This window comes from Haliaeetus albicilla, chromosome 13, assembly GCF_947461875.1.
Source record: "Haliaeetus albicilla chromosome 13, bHalAlb1.1, whole genome shotgun sequence".
NCBI lineage: Eukaryota > Metazoa > Chordata > Aves > Accipitriformes > Accipitridae > Haliaeetus > Haliaeetus albicilla.
This window is the reverse complement of record NC_091495.1, coordinates 23,711,999-23,735,592: the sequence shown is the minus strand read 5'-3', so window position 1 is coordinate 23,735,592 and position 23,594 is coordinate 23,711,999. Positions and strand designations below refer to the sequence as shown.

Here is a 23,594-nt window from a genome sequence, read left to right as displayed (position 1 = left end):
TTTACTTTTCTTTCTTCATCGTAGTGTTGTACATGATATGATTATATGATTGTATAGATATCGTGTATTTTATTTCTTGATATGTACACTGGTTCTCTGTAGTAAGTGTGCTGATAACCAGGGCAGATTAATTAATGCAGGAACTGTTTGAAACCATGTGAGTTATAGAAGCCTGTGAAATTTTTTATTGCAGCAACCTGGGTATTTAAATGCTTCTTAGAAAATGGGAATTTTTCTCCAGGCCATCTAAACTGGTCTTGTAACTCTAGCTTTTAAAACCATTATTTTTAAGATTTTCTAATATGGTTTGGTTTTTGTTAATGTTTTTTCTAATTGCTTGCTATCTACTTACTTGTAGTGCTGGGGAAGGGGGAAGAAGGAGCTATACTACTTACTCATAGTGCTGGGGAAGGGGGAAGAAGGACCTGTATCCCAGGGATCTGTTTTGAGATATTTTGAATTGAAATATTTGAATATCATTCCTTCAGGGAAGGACTTAGAAGAATGGGACCTTGAAATTAAGCTAAGGGGATCTGCTGACACAGCATGGAATTACAAAGTTAATCATTCTGCTGTTTTAAGACAGGGGCTTCATTTAAAAACTGTTCACTTGATAGATCAGTCTCTTTCTAGAAAAGATAAGAAACAGAGTTGAAAAAAAAAATCTATTTTCTTGCTATCTGATCTGAGCTAAGTATTTAATGACTCCATGTAATGGCTGGATATACAGATCTCACACTCTTGAAAGGCCTTTCTCTTTCAAATAATTTTGTTTTGTTTTGCTGTTTATTTAAATTCTCAAGCTACAATAAATATTTTTCAATTTGAATAAAACTCAAAAATCATTAGAGGAGGTTCAGTTTAGTAGTAGAGTTGCATATGAAAACATGAAGGTCCTCTTTCAGCTTTTATTAAGTTCCTAGGCTTTTTTTTTTAAACTTCAGACTAATACTTTTGAAAATTTGACTTTGTCATTACAAATCCATTGATCTGTGGTTCTATACAGCAAAATATTAGTTACATTCAGATGTCTCTCAGTCACCACTCATCAGTTATGAAGGTTAGTGCTACTGCTTTTTCATGACTAGTTTTTTATATCTATAGAAATCATTCTTACATATCAGTATTTCCTTGCTTGCCACTTAAAGCAGACTTTTTCTTGACACCATCTGTACTAGATAGATTTTATAACTTCACATTGTGTCTCTAGTGCTGCATTTACTACTACTATACTTGAGGAAAAGTGTCATTTACTTGTATTTTCTTCTGTGTGCTTCAATGCCTTTGTTTGAGATCAGCAGTTTTCCATAGCTGAAGTGCATGACTTCACTGAAAACTTGCAGAACATTCATGGAGGTGAAATGGTTTAAATTGGGTTATAAGAAGATTAACTAAAGCCAGTACTGGAGAAGTATACTTAAGTGTAACTCCTTGCAACAATATTTAAGATGTGGAAGGAATAGCATTATATTTGCACTCATAATAAAAGATCTGCCTATACCCTTACTGATGACGTATTTTTCAAGTGTCTTTTGCAGAGAAGCACTTGGCCTTAGTGATCTTTCTCTGCATTGTGAATATCTGTGTGTGTCTATTTTCTTGTTTTCCTTCTTTGGGAAGGCTTACAGCTTTTTACACTGCAAAACAGTGTATAACAAAGGGGTGAGTCTTCCTTAAAAATCTTTATTTTAAAATTTTCCTTATCAAGGAGATCTAACCTTTCTTGTGGTCTGATCAATTCATGTCATTGCAAACAATGGAATTGTAAATCATGTTCAGCCTAGCGTGGTGGAATCCTCCATGTGTCTGACAGAAGGTGGTCCCTTGCTGAGACCAGCATGTTTGCAGACATACTCACCTACTATCTCTCATGATAGGGAAAACTTCCACAGAGGTGGTTTCTGCCTGTATCCTTAAGAACAGTAGGCATCAAAGCTGCATGTACGAAAAGTGCTATATTCGGGCTCTTTCTTACAAAGATTATCCTGCTTTGGAAGTGTATGTGACCTTTTCTATTTCTCATAGTCCGTCAGGTTGAATTAGGGTGAACTGATGTACATACTCCTGTATATCCCTGATTTAATTTCTCTTACCTCTGTGGTTTTTATAGAGCATGGAGATTTACTGGGACCTTGCCCTGAAGATGAAGCCGTCAGTCCTGGGGAGGAGTGTATGGATGCAGTTCTAGATGAATCGCTTCTTGAAACCTGTCCCATTCAGTCTCCGCTGCAAGTTTTTGCAGGAATGGGTGGACTGGCCCTTATTGCAGAGAGACTCCCTATGCTTTATCCTGATGTAATTCAGCAAGTGAGTGAAAAAATCAGTGTAGAAAAACATGCTACGAGTGGTTTGTTTGTTTGTTTAAGGACAGTATTTTCCTCATATTTCTCTGTGTTCGGTTTGACATCTCAGTTATGTGGGGAAGCTGCTTTAAAATAGGCGAGTGCATAACTCCACAGCCCAGTCCAGCTATGCATGCTGCTTCCCTACACATGTTACAGTCTGCTTGAGTAGCCATGTCCTTGTGGAACAAATGTATGAATTCAGTGTTCCTGCTTGCCTCGCTTCCATTAATTCATAAAATATCTTGGAGGGTGCAGTAACGTAAAATTGCTGATGTACTATAAAGCCATACTTGTTTATTATTTAATTGCTCATGTAAATGTACCCTCAGCGATTTTTTTTATGGTTAAGTGAAATTCAGTTCTCAAAGCAGATTATGTAATTTTATTTTAGATTTATTATTATAAATAATAAATAACTGCATAATCTTAATTATATTTATATTAATAAATATATCTAAAATAAAATCATAATAAATAATATGTATGTTAGTTATTTATATACTTATTATAATTATGTATAGAATTTCTCTGGAGGCACTGATAGGCATTTCAAAAGTTTCAGTAGAAGCATTAGTGTGAAATTACACCTTTGGCTGCTGTTCTAGGTACACAGTCTTTATTAAAAAGGAAAAAAATAACCTGTGAATTATTCAAATTCTATTTGGTTGTATTTTTGAAATTTTTGGCTGATACTCCTAACAGGAAGTATTGTGAATATTTATTCCCTTTGAAATTAAGGTAATAATAAATTAAGGGTGCTGTTCAGTATCCTGACTGTAAAACTATGTCAGGAGTAGGAAGTCTGTAGTGAGACTAGATATTTAGTATGAATCCTTTGTAAATAGTTCTGCAAAGATGTTTTAGAGGTCTAGTATCAAGTTGGTTCAAAAATTAAAAGTTAAGGAAATGTGTTCACATAAATAATTGTTGTATTTTGAAATCCAAGAGAGATAATGCATACTCGGTATTGAAGAAGACTGATTCATGGATTTCTGCAACAGATGAAAGGCAACTTAAGACCATGAGAAATTTCATCCCTTTTTTTCCTTCTTTTTTCTATAGTTCTGGAAAGTTATTTTCTTTTCATAATTTTTTAGCTTGAGATATAAGTTTGAATTCAAATACTGGATGAGAATTCTGTGATCCATAAAAACACATTAAATACAATAATACCAAATAGAAGATTCTGAGTGAAGACCGATGAATTCTCTAGACTCGTCATTCTTAAATTTTACTTTTATATTTCTCCAAGTGACTGATACTTCTGATTCTCTTAATGTGTAGATGATTGGAATAAATGCAGCTAAATGTGGCTTTGATTTTTAATTGGGAATTCTGAATAAATTCTGCAAGGTCTTTTCAGATTTATCTTTTCCAGTTAAGATCAGTCTGGTGATAAACAGTAAAATTTTAAATATGATTGCATCAGTTCATATGAATAGCATAAAAGCCTGAAACTTCTGTGATGTTTAATTATGAGAGGGACCTGGATGTCACACCTTCATTTTAACTGAGTGTATGACTGTTTCCTGGGGAATTGTATAGCTGTTACCCCCTTAAACTCTGATTCCCGTCATAGTCTGCATAGTCCTCTGAGCTGTCTTAGTTCATAAAACAGAACTACAGACTGTTGCGTTAGAGCATAATAGTAATAAAGCCAGCCAAATCAGTCAAAAGCCCAAAAGGAGCATGAGTTGCTACAAGACTGCTAAGATACCCAAATTTCTTCTTGGTTTTTAAAGGTATTATGAGCAGTTGTTCACCTTCTTGCAATTTGTAATTAAAAATTAAACACTTGAGTTCACACTCAATGTTTAATGTTAAAAATAAAAGGGCCATTTCTTATTTAACCATCTGATACATAAACTAATTTTTGTATTGATTATTTCAGTGTAATTTATGTCCCCTATGCCTCTAGATTTTAAACAACATGTTTTAATTGAGGCTTTTAGGTTGGCAAAATACAGTTGCTTGCTTGTGTAAGCGGGACTTTCTAGAACTGTTTTGAAAATGCAGTAAGTATGCCGTTTTTAGCCTTTTAGCCTGGTCCTCATATCTGTAAATGGTAGTGTATTTCATGTGACTTTTTAATGGTGTCCTATATTAAGGTTGTATGTCCTTTAGAACCTAACTTTAATAAAATTTTTGCCTAGGTGATTAACTGAATGACTACCATTTTTTTTTGTTGTTTTTGTTGGTTAAGGTGAGCACTCCAGTGGTTACATCAACCACGCAGGAAAAGCAGAAGGACAGTGATCAATTTGAATGGGTTACCATTGAACAATCAGGGGAATTGGTGTATGAAGCACCAGAAACAATTGCTGCAGAACCTCCACCGATCAAGTCAACAGTTCAGACTATGTCTCCCATACCCGCGCATTCTTTGGCTGCCTTTGGTTTATTTCTTCGTCTTCCGGGCTATGCTGAGGTGCTGCTAAAAGAACGGAAACATGCTCAGTGTCTGTTGAGATTGGTGTTGGGAGTTACAGATGATGGTGAAGGAAGTATGTGCTGCAATTATTATGTTTCTTTGTAGACAACAGCTAGATCATTTTGCTTAAATTTATTTACATTGTAATGCTTTTAGCAGGAAGTTAGAATTGGTTTGAGCAGAACTGTGTTGCTGGCATCTTTGATAGTCTGTTGTCTCTAAATGCTAAATTCTGTCTGGCAAAGTTTTGTCACAGTCATCAGTATTCAAGTGTTCTCATCTAAATGTCAGAGTAATTGTAAAATAACTGCTGATAAAACTCACAATGACACTGTCAAGATGATGGTGCATTCACACAAGAAGGCAAACATTGTATAATTCTGCAACCAAATGCAGAATAATATGGATAGGAGCATAGGTACAGCAGATGTAGAATAAACTGTTGAATAATAATGTTTTAGAAAAAGAGAGAAAGATCTAAAGATCATAGTGATCAAACTAGCTGAGCAGAAGCTCTACCTTAACAGTGTGAGTTCAGAGGGAGAAATGAGGTATTCTTCAATGAGTGAACAGATGAGCCAAGAGACAATTTGTGGTCAGAGTCTTTGCAACTGAACTTGGAATTCTGCATATAGTTCTAATGTTTGTATTTCTTAGTGTTTGAAACACTGGAAGAGTGTATGTGAAAGATGTTTTATTATTTTTAAGACATTTCTTTTCATTATGACTTTGAAAAGAATGCTGTTTTTTATATGCAGCAATCAGCTGAAGTTAGTCTCTGTTCAGCAGCCTGTAGGGTGGTGGACAATGCGTACCTCATAAGACCAACTGAGAAACTAAGAGTCTTGTTACCCTCCCTTCTGTTTATCTTTATATTTCTCTTGTATTTAGGTACAGTGCAGTGGACAACAATAAACTAGATAACAAAAATTCAGTCTGGCTGCTTACTCCCTCCTCATTTGAGTAGTAATTAACTGAAGGACTACAGTCCCTCAGATTTTTATGTCCTTGAGTGGCTCCAGTCACTTGCTATTGCAAAGAATTTTCATATTCTTTTTTTTCTTTCTTTTTTTTTTCTTTTAAATAGAGACCAACTCAAACCATCAAAATTTGAGTTGCTTTCTTTTTTGTCTGTGTGCATCTACTATTGCTATTGGAATACAGTTCCAGAACATAATTTTCCTGATAGGTAGGGACTGCTTTAATTTTCAGCCTAGATTTGTTCAGATCCAGTTTGTGCCCAGCATCGTTCCTCATCATAAAGAGCTCTTCTTTTTCCAAAGCATTTGTTGACAGGAGTTGTATTCCCTCTTAGCCTTTGTTTTTGATGGACTAAACAGTCAATTTCTCCATTTCCTAAGCCAAACATCTGAATTCAACTCTATGAAATGTGGGATCAGTTTTACACAGTAGTCCACATTAGTTCTCTGTATAAAGCATTAATATTTTCCTTTTGTGTTGGAAATATGTCTTGTCATACACCTAGAATCTCTTTACTTTCTCGCATAATATGAAGAGCTGCACTTAAAAATCCATGGCTTACAGATTAAACATGGATTCAGCTGTATGCAAAGATAAATCATGGGCAAACGTTTAGATTTCCTTTTTTATTTGTCTCCTCATTTGGCTACATCTGCAGTTCTGGAAGTCTATCAGATGGGCTTTTTTCCAGTTTTATTTATGAAGATCCCAGTCATAGGACTTCTTGCTTCCTTCTTGTTATTGTCTTTACAAAGAGTATCAGATAAATATGAATTAACTTGTGTGTGTATGCATGTGTGTGTGTAGATACATACACATACAAATACAGATATACATACTTGTATTTCAGTTTAGACATCTGATGATGACATAGCTGGTAAACTCTAAGAATGAGGGAGAACATAATATATACAAGAAGCAAAACTTCTGAACAGAGTTGGCTATTTTGAATTATTTTCAGTATTTGAAGTGTTTACAGTTATCAAATATCTCTATTTACATATGCACTGGGGAAGGAATGTGAAATGCATTGTTAAACAGAAAAAATTGAGACAGTTTCCCCAATCTGAGTATGTTACATTAATAGGTCACTCTGTTATTTGAAATGTGGCTTTTGAAAGAAGTAATTTTTGCTCAGAAAGGGTTAGAATTTTAGAACAGGGTTAATTTTTGCAAAAGGGTTAAAAATTTAAAATAATTCTGCTACAAAATTCAAACATGCAGCTCATCTAATTAAAATTATGCTAGTATTTCATCATGTATTCAACTTGAATACCATCACAGCTTGGATTGTGTCAGTGACTTAATTCGAATATGAAAAAAAATCCTACATCATGATAAACTACAGCTCCTTGTCAGCTGAGCTGACCATGTGCATTCTTTAATTTGCTGTAGCTGGAATGTTTTTTAAAATAAAAAAAAAATTAGTCCAAACCACCTTCGTTTTCTTCATTCAGAAATAGGACCTGAAGTGTAGTCCAATACAGAAGTATACTCACTGTTATTCACTAACTAAGTTTTCTGCCTGGAAATGGTGAATCAGATTTTGTAACTTTGGGTCTTAACCAAATCCATAGAGGAAATAAAAAAACATTCTTTCTTCTACACTGTTCTCCTGCTGAGTTTTTTTTTGTGAAGAAAAACCTAATATTAGATAGCTTACTATATGTGAATGCTTAAGGCCTTAGTAGGTTTCAGTATGTGTTGTTCATAAATTATTGCAGAGATTAACAGGCTGTATTGAACTACTGAAAGAGAATGTGGCTTTGATATTTTTCTTCTTCAATCCAGGTCATATTCTGCAGTCTCCTTCAGCAAACGTGCTTCCAACTCTGCCCTTCCATGTGTTGCGCAGTTTGTTCAGCACTACACCATTGACTACTGATGATGGAGTACTGCTTAGGCGGATGGCACTGGAGATTGGGGCTATACATCTTATCCTTGCTTGTCTGTCTGCTCTAAGCCACCATGCACCAAGAGTGCCCAACTCTAGTCCCAACCAGGCAGAGGTAAGTTCAGCAGCAGAATAATTGCCATTGAGAAGTATTAAGAGTTTTAACTATAAGAAAGAATATAAGCTCATTGCTTTCATTATAGTCTAATTTCTGCAGAGTTGGCATTTGAATGAAGAACAAAAATAATTAGAAAGTACCTGATTAAGCAGTTGTCCTTGCATGTTGCAAAGAAACATAGTAAACATGAAATTTCACCAACAAAGAAGGCTTGTCATGAGTCATTAAGGTGTAATCAGTTTCTTTCACAGGATCTTTTTTTTCAGTGCATGAGAGGCATACTGCTCAATGGATGGTGGTTCTTTAATTCTCATTAGATAGCATGACCTCATTACCTTATTTAGCATTCATAATCTAAACTCTACTGGCTGCAAATTATTTCCTCTTAAATGCTTCACAGACGTAAATGAGTTGTGAAAATTAATGAATTAATGCAGTGATTTTTTTTATACCATTTTACTGATGGAGAAATGAGATCTAAAGACAAAAATTTTCCGTAGTGTTCAAGATCCTGAGTGAATCTTCAAAACTTTTTCAAGGTACTTCCCATATTATACCACCCTCTATTCAGAACATGTATCCCCTGATGTTTTTAGGATCATGAGTTGCCATTTCTGCATAACATACTATAGACATAATTGTGTATAAAAGTGTTTTAAAAAAAAAAAAAAATTACCCACTTTAGTATTGCTGTGGCAGAGGCTTGCATGAAAAAGTTTCTGGTGGCTAAATATGGCTAAAGTAGCTGCAAAATATAGGGCTGTCCCTATTTTAGCAGCTCTGATACTAATAAGATGTTGAGCAAGGAAGAGGTGAAGCTGTGCCTGAGAATAATTCACTTGAATGGCTAGTCAAATTTAAGGGGAAGCTGAGATATTCTGCTTCTAATGGGGTATCAGGCTGCTGACACATGAACACCTTAGCATTTTTGTGCTTTTGGAGGGAAAGGGCAACCATTAATTCTTATCTCTGCTTTAGTTCTACCATGACCTCTTAAACAGCTTACTTTCTCATAATTCATATCTATCAGGTGATAGATGGTAACTTGAAACTAGATATCCATCAGGCTTGCACTGAGGCTTGTATTCTGGGGCCAGGCTTTCCCTTAAGTGCTTTAAGTCAGTGCTCATGAGAGTCCTCTTGAATGTTAAAGGCACAGCATGTTCATGAGTGACGTAATGAGTAATGCCTACATGAGAGTAACCACACAGCTATTTCATCACCAAGATGCATTACATTCCCAATGTAAAAGTTAAATGGTGATTCCAGACTACTGTCAGTATGGTACTTCATAGGTGATAACTTTTTTTTTTACCATTGCTGTCTGTTCATACATAATTTCTTTTCCTTCAAGTATAGTCTTTAACAAAGTCACTGAAGGAAGATCTGAACAGAAAATGAAAATTTTCAGAGCAGTAAATCAACTATTACAACTTGAAGTTGGGCACCTACTCACATGACCTGGTTTCCAGTAAGGCTAATTGTCACTGAGTAGCTAATGAAAGCAGGAAGTGTTCATTGCTTTGGAAAACAGAGGTTACTTGTTTAGGGTGCTTAATATATATTTAGGAAAGCATTAGTTAAAAAATGCTTAGCAGAGTTTTTTTCTGCATCCTTTTCACCAAAGGTCTGGTAAACTTTCAAAATTAACATAAGTACTTGAATAGTTTCATAAGGGCTAAGCAATATAATATTGGAGTTATATTAGTAAAATGCAGTGAGGCAGAGCGTTGGAAAAAGCTGTACAAATACCTTTGGAAAAATGTGCTCTTTCAGAACACTTTAAGGACAAGATATTTCCCTACTTTTATCTGGACAGGAAATAGTGTGTGTTTCACTGACCCAGAGGTCATGTGTTAGAGCTATACATGTAAGTTACACCTCTTGCTATTTTGGAGCATTTATTCAAAATCAGCACGTGCTTGAGCATCTTAACATTTCAGTTGTGTACTTTTGACAATATTTCTTCTACTCCCATCTCCTTCCTCTAATTATTTTATTAAACTTGACTAGGTGTTAAACAGTAATAATTACAGAGCTGTGATGTTTAGCATGATATTGATTAAGTAGCATTTTAATACCTTTCATCATTTAAGCAGTGATAGTATCTTAAAAGAGAACAAAAAGGGGCTTACAGTCCTAGTCAAATTGAAGAATCACTTGCAACAATTTAGCACTGACATGTACTAGAACTCCATGGATGTGACAGTCTTTCCTATCTAAAGCTTTGAATTTCACTGGATCCTGATGGTATCTTTATAAAGTTAATAAATTGGGATTACATTCTTTTGCAGAACAAAGGCTTTCCAAAGACAACGTTCATAAGATGAAAAATATGAAATTATTGTGTCTTTTTTTTAAAAAAAAACTTAGCCACAGGTGTCAAGTACACACAACAGTGCATCAACGGAAGAACAGCAGTTGTACTGGGCTAAGGGTACAGGCTTTGGAACAGGCTCCACAGCTTCAGGATGGGATGTTGAACAAGCTTTGACTAAGCAAAGGCTAGAAGAAGAGCACGTGACCTGCCTTCTACAGGTGTGTAATAATGAAATTTTGATTAATGATAAGCACTTGAAACATTAGAACTGGATAGTAAAAATGGAGCTTGTATTTCTTCAGTCATATAGCAGACTAATTATGATATTTTGGGCAAAAAATAATTTAAAATTGCCTGTCTACATGAAAAATGGTATAGGTCATATTTTGAATGAGGCTGTTTTCAAACATCATTAGGCTGCTGCATAAAAAAAGACCTCTGTAGGTAAGCTTGGGTGACAGTTCTGAATAGACAATGAACCAAGAAGCATTCCAATGTATTTCCCTGGAGCTGTTGCATATCTCTGTCAACATTGCTGCAGTCAGTCAAAAGTAAAGACTGTCCATTAAATGAGGAGGATGTGAGAACAGGCATTTTCTTTTGTGTGCCAAATAATCTTACTTATTCATTTCTCGCATATTTTTGCTCTGCTTTAAGGAAATGTCCATTGTTGTTACTGGGTGTCCATGAATATATTATGCCAATATAACAAAATATCACTCAGACATATAAATTTTTGAGTATGTCAATTAAATGACAATAGTAAATCACCAGTAAACATCCAGATCTTAGTAAAACTCTGATGCCTTCCAAATGCCTCATGCTAAGGACAAGAAAATTCTGCATAATTAGGCTTTTCAGTCCATTGTGAAATGCAACTAACCCCTGTTATCTTGGGTCAGTGTAGGGAAAATGAGATTCTATCTGGTCATCAAAAATTTCATTCACAGAACTGTCATGTCAAATGCATTAGCTAACCTCACTGCTGGGGTAGAGCACAGAGGAGATGAAATTCTGAAAATGCCCGTGCCTTGACTGATGAAGATATCATTTTGATGTAATCAGTTATTTCAGTCACTGTAGAGTAAAAGACACAAGTATCATGTCCCTTGCAATAGCAAAACAAATAAAATCTGAAACAATTTTCCTAAGCACAAAAGAGGAAAATCACCTGAATTACTCTTGGCAAAGCTTCTAGGCAGTATTCTGTATTATGCCATGCAGAGGTTTAGCTATAACTGTGATAAGTCATGAGGTAAGGAGGCATTTGCTTTGTGCAGTCAGCACGTGGAGGAAGAAGTAGAAAACCCTTCAGCATTTTGCTGAAGGTGTCAGTCAGTTGTACAGCAGATATTCCTTCTCTAGAAAGGTTGTTTAGAAAAATTCTATTGTACAGAATGCTGATAAGATGCTGCAGCAAAATACCATGGTAATGGGGTTAGAGGAAAGAGGGAGACTGAAAGAAAGGAGAAGAGGCTAAAAAGGTGAATAGAACCCCTGAGACTTCAAATAATACAGCCTTTCAAGCCTTGAAGTTCCTTAATTTGAGAGTACAACTGCACAAATCAGACCCGTGGCAGTGCATTAGGTTGTACATCTACAACACATGGTAGGGACCTGTGAACTCAGCCAGAACTACCCTTGGGAAGAGGAGGTGTGCAGTCCTGAGGTGACTGCCCCGCCATCACTGAGAGGAAGGCTGCTGCTCTTTGTTTACTGAAGCAAGAGCCGTGCGTACAAGTGGTTGTTCCCAGTAACTGTCATGCTCGCTGTAAGTTGTTGTTTCATCTTGTAAACCCTGAAGTCCCATCCAAAAGGAAGTTAAAAAGGTTTTTGAAACATTTGTAGTTCAAAACAAAACAAAAAAATCTTTTGTTGCTAGTTGGTGTTCTAAAGTAAATGGGACTGATCAGCTGTATGTCTCAGTGGTGTGATCTGGCAAACATCTGCTTCGAGTTACTTCAGCGTGTTTGTCAAAATTCATATTAATTGATCTCTTAAAGTAATTCAGAATTATAACAGTTATTTAATTTTATCCTTAGCCAAAGTTGGAATCATGATCTAATAACTGTATGGAATTTCCTCTAAGACATCTTCGGGACTGCTGAAATAAATACTGTACTGAATTAGCAAAATAGCTAGTGAAGTATGAGGGTGTCTTCCTTAAGGGAGGAAAGTCAAAGTTCTTTTGCCTAGAATAAATCAGTTTTGATTAAATATTTTTGTGTATTTCAGGTTCTTGCCAGTTACATAAATCCTGCAGGGAGTACCTCAAATGGAGACACCCAAACTAGCCATGAGGGGAGAGGACAAAACAGCAGTGCTCTTCCATCTGTTCTCCTAGAGCTACTCAGTCAATCTTGCCTCATCCCAGCAATGTCATCGTACCTCCGCAATGATTCAGGTAATGTACCATTGTCTCCTTCTAAATCAAAGTTCTGTCAGATAAGTTTTTATAAAAACAATAGGTGGTTCTGGCTAGTTTCAGTACACTTGCCAATTTAGAATTGTACTAAGGGAACATTCACTTGAGCCTTAGAAAACAAAATGATAGTGTTTTTTGAAATACTCATTTGTTGTAAGAGTTTAAACTTTGTTGTTTTAATGTGTTTTTTTTTAAATTTAAAATTGAATTCTTAAACTGTTGAAACTACCAGGAAAATAGTATTTCTATCTGGAAAGTTCACATTTTAGTTCTTCTACAGAAGATACATGGAGAGAGAGTACTTTATACAAGATTGTGAATCTCACTGTGAAGAAAAATGTTTATTTTGTAAGAAAATTGAGCAAGTATATGCATGAAGTTGGTAAATATTGCACGTACTAGGGTGATTCTCTTTTACCTTGATAAGAGCTTTTTCTGCTTTATTTAGGAAATACAAAAACAAACCTCTTATCAAAAGTGCAAAATATTTCAAATATATGGGAACAATGAAATTGTTGGGGGTTTTTTAAAGACAAAACAAATGAGTTATATGTTGTCATGACATTTCTACTCATAATTTTAAAACAAAGATGTTTTGATTGTTTTTATCCGGTATGTTGTACCTTGCTGTGGAAACCTGTTCAGTTATACAAGGTATTGTCAAGCAGTATGAGTTAAGTGAATGCCTGTGTGGAACTAATGGCAAAACCAGCAGACTGGGTTTGTGATTTATCTTCAGTCTCACTAGATGACAGGCTTTAGTATGAAGATACTGACAAGCATTTTTTCTTCAGATAACTGTCAGTCAGAAGTTTTTAAACACTCCTGAGCCTTAGGTTGGATTTTTGTTCAGTTACTTTGTCTGTGAAGATGGATTTAATCCTTAAGTAGCAGAAAGAGTTGTTCCAAATATGAATAATTTGGTTTTGGACCTTATTTTCCCTGCCCTATTTTTGGAGTAACTGATAAATGTCCTGTCACATTACTGCAGTTCTGTTGGATGCCGGTTGTAGGGTGTAGTGATGTGAATTTCTTGAAACAATGTCATAGCTTCTTGTTGAATTACACAATATATTTTATCTCTGAGGTAAAAGAAAAATCATCTATGTCTTAAGCATTTACAAAGCTACATAGGAATAAAAAAAGAATGTGGGTCTCTTAATCTATAGTAACTAGGGCATTACATCATCTTGTGTGATGGAATGGAGGTAGTTCAAAAAATCTGCTGGGGCCTTACAGTAAAGATAAAAATATGAAGATATTTCACTTGCCGGTCTGCAGTTTGACACCTCTCTCTAGTTTTGCAATGAATTTGTTGGTTCTGTTTTGCACATATTACAGTGATGAAAATTAACTATGTAGCTTATACACCAGGCTCGTTATTACAAATGAAAATATAATGTAAAACAATAAACTAAACAATTAAGTAAAACAATAAAGTAATCTTTCTAACAGATACTCGTAAATTATTGTTTGTTGAGGCAGAAAGGAAAAGTCATTCAAAGACCTGGCAAAAATGCTATGCTATCTAAAGGATGAAGCTGTTGGTTCTGAGTTATAGATGAATTGCAGCAGTTAAAATTGCTTTTTGCTGTTTTCAATAGAAAAACATATCTGTGTAAGTCACCTTTAGCTGGGGAAGAACAGTCAGATATTGATAGAAGAGATGAGATATGTGGCTGGTGGTGAGAAGTTCAGACTAGTTTGGCTTTCAGGGACCATTAGTTTTTCCCAAAGTACAAAGAAACGGCAAAGTTTCAGTAGGAAATGTTCCTTTTAGGTATATTTTCCACTGCTGGACTACTGTTATTTGTGGTTGGCAGGGGATGTTGAAATGTTGTGCTTATGAATTAACAATTAGTAAAGAGTGAACAAAGCAGGTACTTTCTGCTTTTTCATAAATGGATGTGTAGCTCTTAATGTTGCAGCTAAATGATATTAAAGCAAAGCAAAACCTTGCTTGTCAGAGAAAAGCTGTTACCTACTCTTCTGATTACAAATTCACAAAGGATGGGGTTATTTCGGTTGGAATTTAGAACTGTAAAATCTGAAGGTTGTTATGCTGTGTTTGATGCAAGCAATGGTCTTGAATGTTTCCTGCTGTACTTGTTCAAAAGTCTATACATAAAACTATAATTAGTGATGTTCTTCTGGATTTAGAAAAAAAACCAAACAACTTTGCAGGCTTTTATCAGTCAAGCTTGTCTTTGAAAATGTGATAGGTTATCAGTACGAGAGTGAAATGTGCAAAAAGGGTGACTTCTGGGAAGAATGTCCTCTCTTCATGAGTATTTGAGTCAGATGTATTTAGTTTGAAAGCAGACCCTGAAAACAGTTTGTCTTGGTGATAGCCAGGCATAATTCCAATGCAGTAATTACTGTTTAGTTCAAAGCAGACAGATAATTCTCACATTAATGAGTGTGAGTTGCAGGTGTTGCTGGGGCTCTCAGTGTCAGTAACAGAGTGTCAGGAGACACAGCTAACAGAGAGCCTGGTTGTTGCAAGAGAGACAGAGGTGGAGAAGCTCTGGAACTATGTTAAGCTCTTGTGCAATGCTCATAAGACTGAAAAATTCACTTAAACAATGTGTTTATAGTTGAAAAATTTCAAATATGGAAGCAAATTTCTAAAATTATTTTATTTTTTAAAACCTCGAAGACCAATGCAATATAGTAGAACAGATTTGAGTCTTTCCTGTTAGATGTCATCTAATTTCAGGCTTCCTTATCTTGAATACTTATCTCTTCTCCAGTAGGGCTGAATGCCTACCCAGGGGGAGTAGGAAAGGCAACAGCATTAGTGGTAACGCTTATGTACATTCTAATTTTCAGATCACTGTACCTTCTGCTGTCAAAAGGTACTTTCATGTGGAAGAGGTAGGTAACTGTATTCTTCCTGTAACGTGCTGGACTGAGAAATTAGGACGCTGCATACAGAATGCTAATAGGGTGTTCCCAGGTTCTGGCACCCCAGCAGGAACAAGCTGTGCCCAGCATAATGCTGACACAAAATAGCACTTTTCAGCAACTTTGTAACTTTCTCGGACTTGAATGGATGCTGGTGGGACCAGTTAAAGGTTACCCTTATGCTAGAGGTGTTCTTCTACTAGATTTAAGGGTTTGCTGTCAAGGGTTGCAATAACAGAGATCTTCACATATCTGTATCTATCTATATAGATACGTGATCTGCCATATGCATAAAATTATGTGTGAAAAATTTTCTATAAAGACATATGTGCAATGAAGCTGTAGATGTGCTGCTTCCCTTTATTGCACAGTAGGTTGATATCACTGTGGTGATAAAAGATAGTAAGTATTTTGGTATTGATGAGAATTTTACATTTTGTTTACACGTGTTAAGTTAGCTACAGGTATGATAGAAACATCCTGCTTGCAAAGTTGTTTTGGTGAAGTTCTTGAACAGTTCCAGTATCAGAATGTAAAATCGACCTATGTCACAGTCAGAAATTTATCTAGGGTTTTTTGTTGCTTAAATATGTTTAGCCATTCCTGCTTAATTTGCCCAAAATATACATGGACTAGATTGTTATCTAGATTGTTCTAGATAAAAGGAATATTGATCAGATAAGGAGTGCTCGCATATCATTTAATCTTTTAGAAACCTAACCTTGAAGCAGATCATTATAAACCAGATTGCTCTGACACATTCTGCAGCTTCATCTGCATCAGAGCAAGGTGATTGTGAAGTCCTTGAAAATTGTGAACTGATCACTTTCATTAATTTCCATAATTGCTTTTTTTCTTGTAGAGGTGGAATGTTTATCTGTCTATGAAGGACTTTATTATGCGAGAGAGATCATGGCTCTAGTCACAAGGAGCAATAGCTGCTGTAATCCTCACCCTGTTTCTTGATTTTTTTCCTGTGTTTGTTTGATATCTTGTTATGGCATTACTGTGGCTTTTATTATCTTTCATTTTATAAAAGAAAAAAGTTTATCTTTGAAACATGGTGAGATCTTTTATTACACTTGTGTTTGTTCCCAAGGACTTAATTTATGTTTACATTTGCAAAATTGATGTTGTTCTTAACTTCTGTATCATGGATCATCTAGCATGTATTCATTACCAGGCAGTTACGTACATTTCACACCAAAAGCTGTCATGTAAAACCTTTTCACTGTTGTCTTGTATACAGCGCATTTCATTCAAAAGAATCACTGCTGTAGGAACTCTTTCAAATATGTGAACACTTCTCTCTTAAACAAAATGCACAAGAATAAAATTTGCACTGTGCAGCAAGAGGTTCCCAGCAAATGTGTGACCATCAGATTCTAACTGGCTATCTTGAAGGTCTAGATTTTGCTGATAAAAGTAAGAGTTACTTCACTGATGGACTTAGGTTTATGAAGACTAATACAAGCTAGTATTTACAAGTGGGAGAGAATAAAAGAATTAGTAATAGTAGTCTTTGTAGCTAAAAAGGTTTATAGAGAGAAGGCAGTGGAAGGGAATCATGAAACAGAAGGAAAATCAAGTGACTTTTAGGACAGGGACTGTCTATTTTGTTATGGGCTTGGACAGTAAAAAGCGCAGTGAAGTTGGGATTTATCAGTGATACCACAATATTAGGTTAGACTCTTCTTGCTTAAAAATACAGTTGTACTGGTTTGTCCCTAAACTAGTACGTAGCTAACCCTGAGATGTCTTAATCTTGTTTAAAGCCAAAGAGTGAGAGAGGTTTCGTACCACCTCTTCCTTGGAAGACAGACCTCATAGCAAGTTGCAGAATTCTGCCTGAAATCTCTTTGCTTGAATTCCTAGGCTTACAGGAAGCAGGTGATACTGTGATTTTAGCTGGGATTTTCTTGCATCCTGCCCTCTTAGCTCTCTTAGCCACCTTCTGTCCTTGGTGGACAAAGATTCCACGTGATGTGGTCATCATAGCTTGTGGTGGTAGATTAGCTCAGTCTTCCTTGTGTTTGACTGCTGAGATGATGCATTTCTATGTGAGGGCTTTACTAAAAGTATTGTATTTACTGACCAGCATGTTCTACTTCTTAAGAGTCCCATATTTGCTTTTAATGCACTTTTCATAGTTTACCAAGTACTGTCACACCCTGGACTTGTGGATTCATTAACAGTTGTGCTGCTTTATCCTGCTGCCAAATACCTCATTGTGAACTTTATTTAGTAAGTATTATGGACAAATTTGTTGAAGGTGAATGTACTGAATAATTTTTTCTGCCTCTCTTGATATACCTTTGTTAGTTGAGTCCATTAAAGTCGTTCTTTTCAGGCCTTGCCTCCTTACCTCAGAGCTTGAACTACACTAGATTGCCTGCTGAAGTTAAGAGTATTTCTTTTCTATTAATCATACTTATTCTCAAGGTACTATATGGTGTTGCTTTACTTTTTGCGAAGTAGTCCAGTTCCACTGGACTGAGTAGGCTGAGTACTTTAGGAAGCTAGTGTTCCCTTACGGGAAGTTGATATGCTGAGTTTATTCAGCTAAGAGTACTGCATTTTTTTTATCCGTTACTGAAGGTGTGAAGGTATTACTGCAGTGTAAATGTTGAATCATCGTGAAACTCTGCTTTTCTCTAGACTATTGACTTTTTACTGTGTCTAATAAGAGGTAGTTGCTCTTAAGATTATTTTTGTTGTTGAGATTCTTATGCATATATTGGATTAAATGTATAAGCACCAGAGCTGTATATTGGAGCTCATTTAACTAAAGTTAGACTTGGGTCTGCATGAGTATAGAGCGTAAGTATTACCTGTTAAGAGACGATATTAGACTTCTGTTTTAAAACTAAATGTAACTTGTATGCTGGGGCAATCTCTACTGGTAATATTATCCTGTGACTTCCTTCAGAGGGTCAAAGCCTTTTACTGTGAGTGAAATTAGAAGTACAACGGCAGTTTAGATAGACAGTATATAATTACCGAAATTAAAAATTCCACTAGTTATCATTAATGTTAATGAACTCATTCATTGGTAAAAGAACAATGCTGAACCTTTGCCACATTTGGTTACAACTTTGGGATTGCTTTTTATCTGGTTTGCTGTTGAAGTGTTTACAAAAAAAGGTGCAGTATCGCACTCCAGTGCTGGAGTACTAGTTGATTCACAACTTCGAGAAGAGAGCTATGCACTGAAATGACATGAAATAAAACTGTTTATTTATTTCACAGAATTGACAAGTTTTAAATAACTTCAGGATCAAAATAAACAGTATTTTCTACCTGAATTTCATATTTCTGTTCACTTTTCAGGTTCTTGTAGCTTCTCATTTTAAGACCCATCTCAAATATCCTTGTATCATGAGATTAATGCAATAATATCTATAAGTATGTAGATATAAGAAGTACATTGAAAAATTTAACAATGTATTGACTCTATTCTATAGTCTTAAGTAAACATGAATAACCTGTGTAATTTCTCTAGAATGTAGTTTAGTTTTACAGAATGCTTTGGTGCTTCATATACTGAAAATGAGTATACAATGCTAGAGACTTGCTAAAGACTATAGATAGTGAATAAATTTTCTTAGCTGCACATGTTTCCTTCCAGTGTGGCCTCAGCTCTGTTTATCATTTCTTCTGGTTGAGCCAGTATTGACTCAGAGTCACAAAACCAGAATATACCATCTTCCACCTCATTCATCCATAAATCGGTGTTACAGAGTAGTTTCTACAACTGTCTGAAATATCATTACCAAATTCATGCTGTTCTAGATCCCTGACCTTATTTTATGCGTGTGCTTGTTTCAAAGTGACTTCCAAAGGCTCAGTTGGTTTAGCAGTTATGAAGCTCTATACAGTAATAAGCTATCACCTATACAAGGGATGTATTCCTTCTGCTTCTCATTTTATGGAAAGACTGGATATAGCTTTGCAGCCTAGAAGAAGGAACCAAGCTGATTTTCAGAAATACAGCTCCTCTGTTGTTCCTCTGTGGCACATGTAAGATTAAGAACAGTATTTATTAAAATCAGTGTTTCTTTTTTTGTGTTGTTTTTGTACTGTGTTTTTAATCCTAAGCTTTCAAAAGCAGCTTTTCTATTAGAAGATATGTGTGAGATATATTAATGTATACAAAAACTCCTATGATCTCAGACTGTCTGCAGCTTTGGATCTAATTCAAAGACATGCATAGGTTTAATTTAAAATGTGTAAACAGTTTCATTAATTTCAATAGTCTAATTGGATGTTCCATGAAGTATGCATAAAAGTTGCAATTCTGGGCCTCAATCATAAACAATACAAAAAGGGAAAATCTCTTCAGGACCTGGTCCAGAAAGAGAGAGTATACTCTTCTGGGCAAAGATTATTAAACCTGTTTTCCATGCAACATCATGAATCTTTGTGTGATGTGTTTTATTTTACTTGAAAATAAATTTCAGGATGACAACATGAAAGTTATATTTGACTAATGTTTAAACACATTCTAAAAATGGGGATATAGAAAATGTAAGGATTTTTTTTTCATGTGGAGAATATGTATTAGTGTGTCATCTTAATTATTAATATTTCTTAAAAGAAGTACTGAAACTATTCTTTATTTTTTCACACCACTTTAAAGGATTTTTAATTAGAAAAGCACATTGTCGGTATAGCATGATGATTTCAAATACAGATTCAGTAAAGGCAAGAAAATCTAACCTTTTCAGCTTTCCACAAGACTAACAAAAATGCTGCAGAATATAGTCAATAGTTAAAATTTTATTTATAATATTACAATTTTTAGTATAACAGTGTTCCTGTTCCCACACTTATACATTAGTGTAAGTTATAGCTTAAATTATGGTGAACTAAAAATAAAACCCTTTTGTTGGTTTTCTGGTCTCGGCTATGAAGAGACATACTGCACAAAACCATAGAAAGCATCATGGGGTTTGCTTTATATGTATTTGTATATTTAATTAATCTCTTCCTATGTTCTGATTGTTTTCAGTGTTTGCTTACATTTCTGGTGTCTCGCACATTTGCTGGCAATAAAACAGTGCCATCTCTGTTTCTGCTATTTGGTTTTCATCTGTTATCAATGAGAAGTTGAATATTGTCTGCCTTCATTTATGTAATTTAGCACCCTAGCTGGGCTCGCAGATACATTTAGCAGTCATTGATGCAGCGCCCTTAGCCACACACTTTGCTCTGGAATGTCTTTGATAATCTTTTCAGACAGTGGGGTTTTTTTGCTTTAAATTTAGAAATCATTCTTACCATCGCTGGTCTTTGCACTGTGTGCTGTGCAATTGACGTTCAAAAATGTCATCAAAGTGTAGTGTAGATGTACACAAATACAATAACAAATAAATTAAGCACAGTTCCAATAATCCCAAGCAGTGCTAAAATAGATTCTTCTTTTTCCTCTTTCTCCTCTTGCCTTTTTACATCTTCCAGTGTTGTGATGGCAGAGGTCCCCATTTTTCCTGCAAATACCTTCACCAGTATTCTGGCAGCTAGCTAGAAGAAAGAAAACAAATGGTAAATCTGGTCTGACAAACATGCAAGCTTTGATCTTTTTAAAAACAATTCTGTACTACTTGACACAATATTTCTTATTTCTATGTTTATTGATTTGTATTCATCCTTTGTTTTCTTTTTATATGAACATGTCCATTTTAAAAGTAATTGTTCTCTAGATACAGATTTGATAGGAGTGAAAAATAGCTTGATGCTTCAAGCCAATTAATATGCTTTATTATAAAAGAAAATTAAAATTTGTCTTTAGCCAGCTAATTCGTTTACTTGTGAAACATCAAATTGATGAAAGCAAGTATGTGGGCATTGTCAAATACTCTGAAATGCCTGGGGAGATTATGTGAATTTTCAGCTGTTGTTAAATATTTAACTGTCACAGTACAAAAACAGTAGAAAATATTCATGTCTACTGGTTTTGAACAGCAAAATATGCCTCCTTAATACAGTATTCCAGTCTTTTTTGACCAGTGAGCCCTAAGTAGGGAATTGCAAATGAGATCTTATCCTTTTGCTTGTTTAATAGATCAGCTTTTGGACATCCATGCACCAGTAAACATTTAACAGAAAATGTCTGTCTCTTCAAATATAAAGGTGGTTGTTATTATATATGCTTATTACTGCAGTATGCCAAAGGACAGTAGTACTTTTATAGTAATAAAATTCTATGCAATATAAGGACTTGAAATAGATATTTACAGATGCGTGTATGATTTATTACATTTTTTTTGTTGCAAAAGTGAGGTTGACAGGTCATCTCTATTAACTTAGCTGCTCTTGTACTCTTAATTTAGTCACATATCCTCTAGAAACATATTCCCTGTAAAATTGTTAATTGGTGGCAGAGATGTTGATATTATACGTAATCTGCTATGCTGTTTTAGCCTTATTGATCAGAAATTTCTAACCTTAAACCAAAATTTGATTGGGATTTCTACTAGTTCAGATAACCCCAATTTACTGAAGATTTGCAATCACATTTTATAGTGCAATAGCATTTTTCTTTCCTGGCAAACATCTTTAATCATTGGAGATAAACATATTTCTGCTGTGAGTCTAATTAAAGCCATCAGCTCAGAGCATAGCTCATAGAAAGGTAAAAAAAAAAAAAAAAGATATGTTTCTTACCCTACATTGCATCAGGAATAAAATGTCATCAGACATGCTTCTTACTCGTCGATTCAGTGGCAAACCAGGCTTTTATCTTCATGAAGGGGCTGCTCTCCTCACTCAGACAGACCAGATAGGAGCATGAACAGTTCCTTGATGAAGTTTGTCGGTGAGGATAATAATGTTACAGAATCTTCCAAATGACTGGCCTTCTCTCTCCGTAATCCACTAAAGCAAGTGTAGTCGAAAACCAGTAAAACCCTTACTGGTAATGATCCTCACTGTTGACTAATTCGCATTAAAATTGAGGATTTTTTTCCTTAGATGATGCAGAGCAACAAAATGCATGCTGTTCGGTTTTGTCTTAAAAAAAAAAGAAAATACTAACAGCTCCTGGTGTTATTCAGTTATACTTAGTTATTTATTAAGACTTCAGAAAAACCCAGCCTTTGATTTACTCTTTGTGGCAGCCGTCTGAAGAGGCTTTCTCACGTTGACATGCTGTAATTCCAAATGCAGCGAACTACGTGCAGTCACACTATGTAATTTTAGTCCAGCCTGAAAAAGGATGAAGTCTGCTTTACTGGCAATAGTGTGAACGCTGTCACACACCTGCATTCAGAGCCTCTGGAAAGAATTCCAAGGTATTCTTCGGAGCATTGCATAACTTAGCCAGGCAAATCTGAAGAGGGGAATGACAGTGGCTTTAGTTGCACACTGTGGTGAGCTGTGACATTGATTAAACATGCACTTGGCACTTGCTGAATAAAGAAGGAGCTACGAGCCACCCTTGCAGACAGTGAGTTGCATAACAATGTGCGATGGCTCTGCTGTTTCATTGTCAGGCCCGGCACATTTTAATTCTGTACCAAAGGGGAAAGCATGCGGTGTAAAGAGGAGTAGAGTTAACTGTACTTCAGGGTTTTCTGAGGAAGTACTGCATGACAAATGGTGACATTAAGGCATTCAAGCTGAAACAGTGTTTCTGCCTTTTGTCTTTTTATGCTTTGTTTGACAGACAATTGTTTCTATGGGAAATACTACTTCTAACGCTTTTCTTCTTTTTCTTCACCCCCAAAGAATGCAGGTTAGTGTGTAATTAATGAAAACACAGACTTAAAGAAAAATATTCCTGTTCTGATTTCATAGGAAGCAGTAACTCAGTTTTTTCATAGGTAAATCAGAGAGGTATTTTTTGCCTGCCCTATTGGAAAGGGGGGGGAGCTCTGCGAAGTCTTCTTTTCTTCCCAGTCTCTTCAGATAAAAAGCCACAATTTTAATAACCTCTGCAAGTAGCTATGTTTCAAATAATTTTATTCAGTCACTTTGATCTATGAAGACTACCGAAGGAATGTGTTTCATTGGTATAGCATAGCTTCTTGATATGAAGGCAACTATATTTTACATACATTGGAAAACTTATTTTTAAAAAAATGCTTGCAATATCAAGCAATTCGGAAGTACAAAAAGCTTATGCTTAAGAAAAATCAAAATATGATTAATTACATTTAATTCAAACGGTAGA

The 23,594-nt window shown here is 35.4% G+C and overlaps 1 protein-coding gene and 1 long non-coding RNA gene across 11 annotated transcripts in view; one reads left to right on the top strand and one right to left on the bottom strand.

Moving 5' to 3' along the window:
* The window catches only part of BIRC6 (baculoviral IAP repeat containing 6), a 187,388-nt gene that overhangs the window by 120,835 nt on the left and 42,959 nt on the right, over positions 1 to 23,594 (top strand). For all 10 annotated transcript variants that reach the window (XM_069800486.1, XM_069800485.1, XM_069800484.1 and 7 more), the window contains 5 exons: positions 2,111 to 2,307; positions 4,549 to 4,849; positions 7,549 to 7,766; positions 10,143 to 10,307; positions 12,325 to 12,493. In XM_069800486.1, the coding sequence (XP_069656587.1) occupies positions 2,111 to 2,307; positions 4,549 to 4,849; positions 7,549 to 7,766; positions 10,143 to 10,307; positions 12,325 to 12,493 (1,050 nt within the window). The remainder of the gene's footprint in view (positions 1 to 2,110; positions 2,308 to 4,548; positions 4,850 to 7,548; positions 7,767 to 10,142; positions 10,308 to 12,324; positions 12,494 to 23,594) is intronic.
* LOC104318234 (uncharacterized) lies at positions 20,181 to 22,889 on the bottom strand. Its single transcript, XR_718565.2, has 2 exons — positions 22,088 to 22,889; positions 20,181 to 20,944 (listed from the first exon to the last, which is right to left on the bottom strand). It is a non-coding gene; the product is annotated as an uncharacterized lncRNA (long non-coding RNA).